The 9,805-nt window shown below is 38.2% G+C and overlaps 1 protein-coding gene across 1 annotated transcript; it reads left to right on the top strand.

Annotated features, from left to right (window-relative positions):
* Positions 1-7,417: 7,417 nt before the first annotated feature.
* On the top strand, positions 7,418-9,707 carry LOC149034731 (uncharacterized). The gene is made up of 4 exons (XM_089194904.1): positions 7,418-7,599; positions 8,023-8,112; positions 8,669-8,810; positions 9,375-9,707. The coding sequence occupies exons 1-3, from the start codon at positions 7,418-7,420 to the stop codon at positions 8,799-8,801; spliced, it is 405 nt and encodes a 134-aa protein (XP_089051030.1). The 3' UTR covers positions 8,802-8,810; positions 9,375-9,707.
* Positions 9,708-9,805: the final 98 nt, after the last annotated feature.

The following is a 9,805-nucleotide window of genomic DNA, read 5'->3' as shown; positions in this document are numbered from 1 at the left end:
GAATTTAAAGTAGGGAGGAGCGTTGCGTGACGAGTCTAAGAAGGGCTACGAAGGAGACTAGATCACGCTGTTATTTCTACGAGTCGTGACGTTTGTTTTCCTAAAGCGATTCCCACGTACGGAAATTTGAATGGTTGCATTCTAATAAAAATTTCTTTGCTAATGGAGAAATTCTACATTTCCATCAGTCTGCTCTAAACGGCGAAATATTAGTCTTTGAACGCTGTGAAATATTCGCCGCCTGAGTGCAACGACAAATCAACACGCCGCTTGTTGTATTTTAGTGAACATTTGAAAACGATAGTGGCTACGTTAGTGCGTGACAGTCTGTTGCTTCATTAAGCAAGAAACAGTAAAGTCCCAGAAAGAAACGTGTGAAAAATAATGGAAATCATGAGTTTGAAAGAGTTTCGTAAAATAAATACCTGCTTTGGCGGAAAGCATGGTAGCGCCTATGAAAATGCGATTACTAGTGCATGACGAAACGCATTAAGGAGAAGGGTATAAGGACGAACGGGGAACACGAGAAAAAGCCTAGGGTTAGGGTTAGGGTTAGGGTTAGGGTTAGGGTTTATCCTATACGGACGGGCACAGGAACACATGTGAAAGATTCCCTTTTGTCATTTTAAACGTTCCTTTTCATGTTTACCTGTTACCGACGCCAGTATACATTCGCGGGTGTGTGCTATGAGTTACACTCCCTTCTCCAAATCCTCACAAGACTTTGAGGTGACCCGCCGCCATTTTAAAAACCAGAGAGACCTTGGGAATGAGTTCCGATCTTGCTAATTTGTTATGTCTCTTTTCAGGGAAAATAACTTTGCTCCGTCACCAATATTGCGTTCCTCATATCTATCACTCCTCCGTAGGAAAATTGGTCTTTTTCATTTTCCTTAATATTTATTTTTTAACGCGATGTTGAAAGTAAGGCTTTGCGCCTTTTTTCAGATTTTAGATTTTATTTTACAAAAAGACATCGTTTAGTTACAAAGCCTACCAGCGAAATTTTTGTCTTTTCCAGCGTCAAGATCCTTTCCTTTCACAGAATGGTGTCAACAATGTATTTCTGTTGATTTTTTTCTCTTTTCACGTGCAAATTCATTAAGTGATTATTTTTTCCTTTTGTTTCATGCATATCTGACTGATCCTGAGCGAGCAGACTTGTTATCAATTCCGCGCTAGCTATGTGACGTATCAGCCAATTATTGGATCGAGCTGTTAATCCATATTTATCTAAAATTGTAGAATTTTTAGCAGACTACGCTGTCCGCCGGCAAGTGAAGTCGTGCAGTTCCTTTGCTGAATATGAAATTGTAAATTGTACGGAAGAAGTCGCTTAAAGTGTAGAAAGGAACAACGGATAGTTGTCCTTGTTTCTCTCGAAGAAGGTGAGTACGTATTCTTGAGAAAATGTTACTTTAAAATCCTTCACAAAGCTGAACAAGCCGCAAAATCTTAGCTGAACACGTGTCAGTTGTTTGGTTAAGCAGCTCTTCAACTCGTAGTTCGATTGAGCAAGGGTGTCAGCCTCCGCAAGCGCAGAACGCATAATTGTAATAAATTGTGGGTAAAATTCAAAATTATCTCGGAAGTCGACCGCAAAAGATACCTTTAGTTGAACGCGTCCACGTGTATTTTTGAAGGCTTAATTTCCCAAATCCATCTCTTACTGCATTTTTTTAAGAGCAAAGAAATGATACCCGTTTTGTCATTAAAAATTCGCTTGATTGCATATGTTCGTAAGCATTGTCATCCAACCTTCCAGTAGATTTAGAGTAACAAACAATCCCTAATCAATTCAATAATTTGTTTTCAGGAAGTGCTGCTCTCAGACGAATGGAAGGATGAAAGAATATGGCCAAGAGGAGACATTGGAATCACTAAACATAAAAAGGATACTGCAAAGATAAGATCTTTGAAGTTATCGAGTAACAGTAGCCAAAAATGGTGGCTCCATAATTTATTGTATTTCTGTGAGAAGACTCCACGTCTACACACCAATTGCCTGATATTATTAAAGATGTGCTCCGAATTAAAAATAATCAATTGGTGAGTGAATATTAATTGAGCCACCATTTTTTTGGAGTTCTTTGAAAGTGATACGGATTGTTCTGCAAACCTTGAGCGATAGTGTGATTTTTTTCCTCAAATTTCTACTGATAGCTCTCATTTGATGTACCCTATGTTTGATATTGCAGCGACAAACATAGAAACTGAAAATTGTTATAAAAATGAATAGAAAAAAAGCCGAGACCCACTGAATTGTTAATGTTTTTGGACCGACCGCTCATATTTTGTTTGCTTGACGGTTAGTATCACAGTAAAATCTAAGTTGATGTCGCAAGAAGGTGATACATGTTTTGAATGGCACTAACTTTAAAACTTTTTTAAGAAAAGACTAAATGAAATTGAACTATTTCAAGAAAGAGAAAAATTTATCTCATAACTGATTTACCATAAAATACATACCGTTGACCAACAAGCCACGCTAATGACGGGGAGAACAGAGTGACTAGAGAGCTGGTGTACTTACTTAGGACAGACTCCTTTCAACGGATGTAAGAAAAACCCACCAAGCAAACAAAATGAAACCTATACATACAAACGATATCTTTAAGACATTGACAAACCAACGATTCTTAAGAGAGTCATTACGACATTTACATCAAAAGATTTTTAGTCTTGCTGTACATTTACATCACGGAAGACTATCTGGTCCAGTTTTTACGAATTTTCACTGCGACAGAAACACTACACGAGCGACGCTTTCACTCAAAGATAAATTTTAGATACAAAAATAAAAGCCTTAAGCAACAATTACCAGATGAAGACCAAGGTGATTTGTTGATATCTCATCATCATCATCAGGAATTGAATTGATGAGTTAAATTGGTTCAACTAAGAGGCTTTTCATTTCTTGTCATTCCACCTTTTTTCTGTGAAAAGTTAAAAAAAAATAACTACAGTGCCATCTTAAAACTTGTGTTTTTCATTTTGTCCCATCAATTAGCGGGTTTCAATTTACAAGAGAACATTGACTTTGACGTTTCAAGATCATTTGAAAAGAGAAAACAGTTTTTACGTATTTTCGATAATTCTCTTAAAAAGTTGGTCTTAGTTCTAAGAGCAACGATATTTCGCAAACAGGCTTAAAAAAAAGTTTTCATTCCCAAAAGGTAGAGAAAGTTCCCTGTTCTTTCTTCGATAAATATAAAAGTGTCGAGATTTTCAACAAAAGTCAGCTTAAGAGAAATATCTACTTATATTTTTAGAGAATTCTCTAAAAAGTTGGTCTCAGACTTAAGAGCTACAATATTTAGCAAATAGGCTCCAAAACAAAACCACCAGACAATCCAATATTAAAGAGGTTCAGGAATGAATTTTTGTTAAAAAAATCATTTGAAAATCTATCTTTGAGGTATTCTTTTAACTGGTTGCTTTCAGTCTAAGGGCTGCATCGCTCCAAACTAAGCTGTTTTTGTGAATGAAATAAAACCGAAATATTAGACAAGAAAAAATCTGGTTTATGAGGAATTCAGTTCAGCCTCAAGAGTTACGACACGCAGCAATGAATCTTATAGTTTGTTAGTGAGTTAAGGGGACGATTTCTAATTTATAGATAAGAATCGTCGGGTATTTATTATAGCCTAAGTAGGTGGGACAGGTTTGACAATTCTGTCTCAACTTTCTACTGTTGCTAAGCTTCTATGAGCTCATTGCAGAAATTTCCCATCGAATGAACGCCTAAACTCTTTCGATTATCTACGACAATATTTTTGGCACGAATACTACCATTTCATCAGATAATAGCTTGGATTAACAATGTGAATACAAGTTGTAGTGATAAGTCAGTCTTAAGTCATTCCCTCAGCAGAAAGGAAATCTATTGATTAAAGACTTGTAATTATTTTGTAAGTGCTGTTAGCACTTAATGTTGAAATAAGATGAGTACTTGATGGGCTAAATCGTTGCTTTGGCAACTTAGATAGGCAGATGGATTCACGTACCACGTAAAAAACAACTTAAGCGGTTTACATTAACAGGCACTAATAAGTAACTAATCAAAACGGCAGAGCTGAAAACTGTTGAAAAACACCTTAGTTTGAGAAAGATTGAAAGATTAAAACATTGAGAGAAATTAGCGTCAATTTTTTAAAAAGCAAATTTCATTTGTTTGCTTTTTTCCTTCATTGTCGACTCTGGTCTGGTCTTAATTGCAGACATTCTTCAAATGCAGGTTTAAGCATCTAGCGTAGACCAGATTTCTAAACGCAAATAATTACTTAATTCGTTTCTGAAAAAAAAAAGATATATAACTAACCTCCTGAGAGGCTATCCGTCTTTTCCCTCGTTGAATTTCTTGATCTTGAGACATTCTTTGCCTGACGCTTTCTGGAATGTGAAATAAAAGAGAAATTCAATGTAAACAAACGCAATCATCAGAGACGTAACTCAGAAGGCTCACGGAATACAAGGCACAAACAGGAGCGTGGCTTGGGGTGTCCTTGGGATACATGCCAACGACAGGGGCGTGGCTCGGGGTAATCTTGGAATAAATGTCAACAAGAGGGGTGTAGCTCGGGGGTGACCTTGGCCTGATCAAATGTCCCTCACCTCTTTTTGAAGTGACGCTTTTTTTTACAGTCACCTGGGGAACATGAGAGCCTTAGAATTCAAGTGGTTAAAAAGAGCGAATCTGGAGAATCTACACAGTATGTGTTACTCACTCACTGCTCATCTTATGAAATGTAACTTTTAGTCAAACACAACGTGGATGTCGACATCACAGTCGGGTAGGTACCGTACCCTGGGTGTGACACATTGTGGCCCCTCCTTCAAAGTCGTGGCCGCGCCCCTCAACCTTTGTTTATGTTGGTACTTCACTTTTTAAAGTGGCAAGATCAATATTCGGATCGAAAAATTAATGTAAGCCCTCGCATTTAACAAAACAATGTCAATTTCCTTAATTGAAAAATGTTACAGACAATTTGATTTTTCAAACAAATGAACGCGAACACAGAGTACATTTTAACTTTTCCATGGGTCTGAATTCACTTATTAAATTGTTGCTATGGTAATTTTGCGAGATAGAAGGATGGTGATTATAATACGAACAATGACAAGGTACTCCTTTGATACCAGTGTCTTACCTTCGACAAACAAACGACTTTATACAGTATAAAACAGAGGACAGATATTAAAATGAGTAAATAAATGAATGAATTGGTACAGAAATAAGAGATTTACATGTTGTCAATAAAGCACAAATTCCTCGTCACGTGATTGAAGGACTGTCATGGCGGTCATTCTTAGTGATTTGTCTCACACTGCGCTGTTCGTTACATTTAATTTTTTTTTTCAGCATCAAACTCATCTAAGTTTTAAGTGCACCAGCACAAAACTCCGAACACTTCATTTCTGTGAAAAGTGTCTTTAAACGTGGTTTATTTACCTTGAGAAAATCATTCCTAAAGTGACATTTATAAATCCTCAACGCGGAGCCCACAAATATCTCTCAATTCAGCAATCTCGGAGAAACATACGCCTGCCTTGACAGAATAAACAATATCTGAAGGAAATGACGTTTAAGTAAAGTGTTTTCAGGCCCTGGAATAACGTAAACGAAGCTGAATGTTCTTGCAGTTCGTAAGCTCTTTCCACGTGCAAGACTGATCGATAGCTATGAATATTAATTTTGAGCATATTTAAAATTCAAATGAATATTCCCACTTTGAATGGTGGACTGAAAATCATCGTCAAGTCATCGTCAGTTTCGTTCAGTTGTAGTACGAAATATGATGACTAGTGTGGTCTAATTGTATCTGTAGGGATACTTAGTCGAACTTGAATGAACCTGAGCAAATAAGACATTTTGCTTGAATGATATTTCTCCATCATAACTCAGTTTATTTGAATCTCGATCCATTTTTCATTTCCCTTGAATTTTGTGTCGGCGTAGTTTTACCTCCTTACGGTGTACACCATTGTAGACGAAACAAATTACAGGTAAAGCAAAAACAATATTTTACCACTTTCCAATCAGATCGAGGCACCATTAAAAAAAGCTGATTACCTTAGGGCCTCTGTAGTCGTCTCATTAAACTTGTGAAAAGGCTACTCCACCCATTCTCTTCTTAATTCGTCCCCAGGGCTCTTTCTTGTTTAGGAGGCGAAAGAGAAAAAAAAGGTGGGAGCAAGGTTCAGCTTATTCCTCCGTCCTCCGTACAAATTACAGTATTGTAAAAGATAAATTATGCGTCACATTCAAGGTGAAAAATTTACATATGGAGATCGAAGGATTATTATTTCCAAGAAAAAACAAAAGATAGCTATTTACTGGAACAAAACCTCAAACGATTGTAAAGCTTTTTGTTAATGGATGATAGCAACAGCGCATAGTAAACAGCGATCCATTCTTTTGTAAATTTATCGTAGGTAAGCGTGTTTTAGCACGCGCATGTCATGGATTTCGACCAATCAAAAGCGGTTCTGCACGTCATAAACACCACCTCGCGCTAAAAAAGAAGTCGCAAGAATTTTCAAAGCAGAAATATTTCATTGCGACGCCTTGGACGTCTTCCGTGTGCAAGTCAAGAAACAAATCAACAAAAAAAGAGTTACGAATTCGTTATCTCTACCAATGCTACCAAAGCATCAGCTGATTATTTTGCTGTCCATTGTCAACCTATTTCTCCTTCAAAAAGGTTTGAGTAGAAGCGTTTTAGATCACTGACATTTTGCGCATTGTTTTCATTCGCTTTACAAATCTTCGTTTTACGAAAACACTGTGATGACACCTTCCAGGCTCTGCTCAGGTGTATTACAATGTTTACTCATCTGAAAAATGATCTTTCAATTAGCAGTCAAAACTTGTCGCTTCTCTAAAATACAGTTTTGTTAAGTTTCGAAATTTTGTCTTCTTCTGCTGCAGCTAACAGCGCAAGTTTTGTTTACAGTGACGTGGGTCGGAACAATGCAACTTGTAAGTATCACAAATGGATTAATCTTCAGTTCTTGTCCTGTATCATTTGACTTACTATTTCCAGGATAGTCGACTCGTGTACAAAATGTTGTACTGTGACCTTTCGATAACAACTTTATTGATAATGATTTTACTACCAAATATAATACGCTGTTGGTTCGTTTTGAACAACCTACATTTTACAAGCATCGGTTTTTCGTTGAGGACTCAGAATTTTTAATTTTTCCAAGCTTTTGACAAAGCGATTGTGACCGGCTCAAAATTCGCTACTTTTCTAATTTTAGTGACACACAACACAATTCTCATTTTGCTGTGACTTGCATTACACAGTGGATACTAAATTCCATAATGACCTATTAGTAATAATGCTTAGCTCGCTAACGAGATTTGCGTCACCAATATTGCGCAGACCACAGTCACCCTTATGTTATCTGCATGTTATCTACAGCGGTTACTACTTCAAGCTCTCCTGTTGTAGAAGTTAATCATGGAAGTCTCGTCGGTCATCCTGCATATCCAACACCAATGAAGATCTCTACCTTGGCGCTGATGGTGTCGCTACTCACAATTGTTTCAGGAGCCATCATGTTGTGGCTTATACATCTTGTCCAAAAAAGGTAACCCTTACTAAACGAATTCGAGTTTTTTGTCTTTTCGCTCGAAGCTATGCCCGCAATGCGAAGTTCGCGGGCCATAAATCCGGGCGGAAAAAACGAGGTCCTGCAACCTACAATACGGATTGAGAAAACGAGGTTATTAAAAATATTTATTATATATCAGCTTGAGAGGCTCAATTGGCCTTTTTCTTAGAGTAATGTAACCCGGTGAAGTTCTTTTTAGACTTGAGATATTCAATCACTCAATAATGATGTAACATGCTCTTCACGTGTTTTATAAATATCTTGAGGAGAATGAAAGCAGACAAGTCTTTGGTGAAGTACTACCGCAAACACCGAGAGACTTTTTCGACAGTCTCCGGCTTGAGGTTGTTGGGAACAAGACACTTTTCTTTTATGTGACAAACGTGTTTGGTTTCATAGACAACGCACGCTGATTCAAAAGGAGTTTGGCATGACAGCTGAAGATGCTCATCTTTCAAGTACAGCGTTGGCAAGTAATCCCTACCAAAGGTAGTTTTTACAATTTCCTCTTCCAGATCCAAACTCTAGGATAGTAGTTTTTATCGCTATCCATTTGGGCTAAGTGGGGTTGCTATACAAAATATAAAGTAATTCGGCAAATAAGCACCCTCCCCTGAATAAGCGCCCACCTTAAGGCCAAAATGTCTAATAATCGGCCCCCGAAAATCGAAAAATTATCAGTACGGGACCTCTCGAAGTGTTGGCGATATTTGTCACGGAGGAAAAGCTTGTTCATTTGAAAATAAAAACCAAAAGACCAAACAGCTAGAAAACAATACCTCCGTGGCACAGAGTAATTAGGGCTAAGTGACAATCACGGCAGCCTGGCATTGAACCCATACAACGATTAAGTGGAATTGCAGTTCAGCCTCGTTCCAAGGATCAGAGAGGGATCCTGAAAACGAGGTTGATGCGGTGGCGTGAATTTTTCTCAGAATTTCCTGGTAAATTTCCCATTTTTTCTTGACGGTACCAATGCACTCGTATAACTCTATGCAAATTCTAGCCTAATCCCATAGTTAACTACCTCGCTTTCCGTCCTTAGTGTGTCCAAAGATAACTCTAAGGATGTATTTACGATTCCGATGCCAGATGCTCCAAACCAAAAGACTTACGTCCTTACGCCGAAAATATCTCTAACATGTCCTGAGGGAAACACTTCCCTGCTAATGCATTAGACGTCAAGGGTAAGTGAACCCTGTAGGGAAATTTCTAAACACTAACACACAACGATGTGCGGCTAAGTTGCCTTAGAAATTCTAATTCTTGTAGCCTTTCAAATTTTCACGCGCATGCACAAGATCGGCACACTTCTCTTGGAAAAATTTTGCTTTCCTGTTCAGCTCATCCTGACTCTCAGAGTTATCGCTTCCCTCGGTCACGTGTGCGCCCGTGACAGCGTAAGAAAACCTGGGGACGAGAACAAAGCGGTCCATGTCTCGTGTTATACATGGAATAGTTTCGTGCGACTCATTCTCGGTCACTCAGTTATTTTATGTCAATGACATCGTCATTTACAACATAGAGTACAAATTTGAAGACCTGAAGACGAGAATGATCAGTCATTACTGCACCCAAGAAAAAAATGAGTCGATCACGTTCCCAGGGTCCCGGTTTATTTCGATCACTTGATCGGTGAGAAAAAGCAAACCGATTGAACCAGGGGGTGGGAGTGTGTGTAGTTTGTGCGAGTCAACTTTTATGTCAAATGTAAAAATGATCACCAATGCAAGGTTTCTTTCCTCCTACAGTAAAGATGAGATAAAAAAACACGAAAAGCAGTCCCATGGACGACGTATGACGAATAAACAGTTTTATAAAAAATTTTTTCAATAAAACATCCTTTTGAAGGATTGAAATGTGATACGTTCCTTTGCGAGTTCAACACGAAAAAATAGCAAATAGGAAGAGAGGGGACAGAAGGACTGAAGAGAAAAAACTTGAGGGGGAGGGGGTAAGGAAGGGGGAGGGGGACAGGAAACCAAAAAGCGACGGAGTGGCGAACGAGAAGGCATGCCAACAAACCAAGAGAAAAGGGAACGACCCGTGGGTGACAAGAAAAAAAAAAAAAAAAAAAGATGAGAGATACAGTGAAATATTGACTGCAAAAATTTGAAGAAAAGAGCGAGGGAACCAAAGAATGCAGGAGAAAACGAACGAGTGAGTGAAGACCGGAGACAGC

This window comes from Pocillopora damicornis, chromosome 14 (genome assembly GCF_964200805.1).
Source record: "Pocillopora damicornis chromosome 14, jaPocDami1.2, whole genome shotgun sequence".
Lineage (NCBI taxonomy): Eukaryota > Metazoa > Cnidaria > Anthozoa > Scleractinia > Pocilloporidae > Pocillopora > Pocillopora damicornis.
This window is presented reverse-complemented; position numbering and strand designations above follow the sequence as displayed.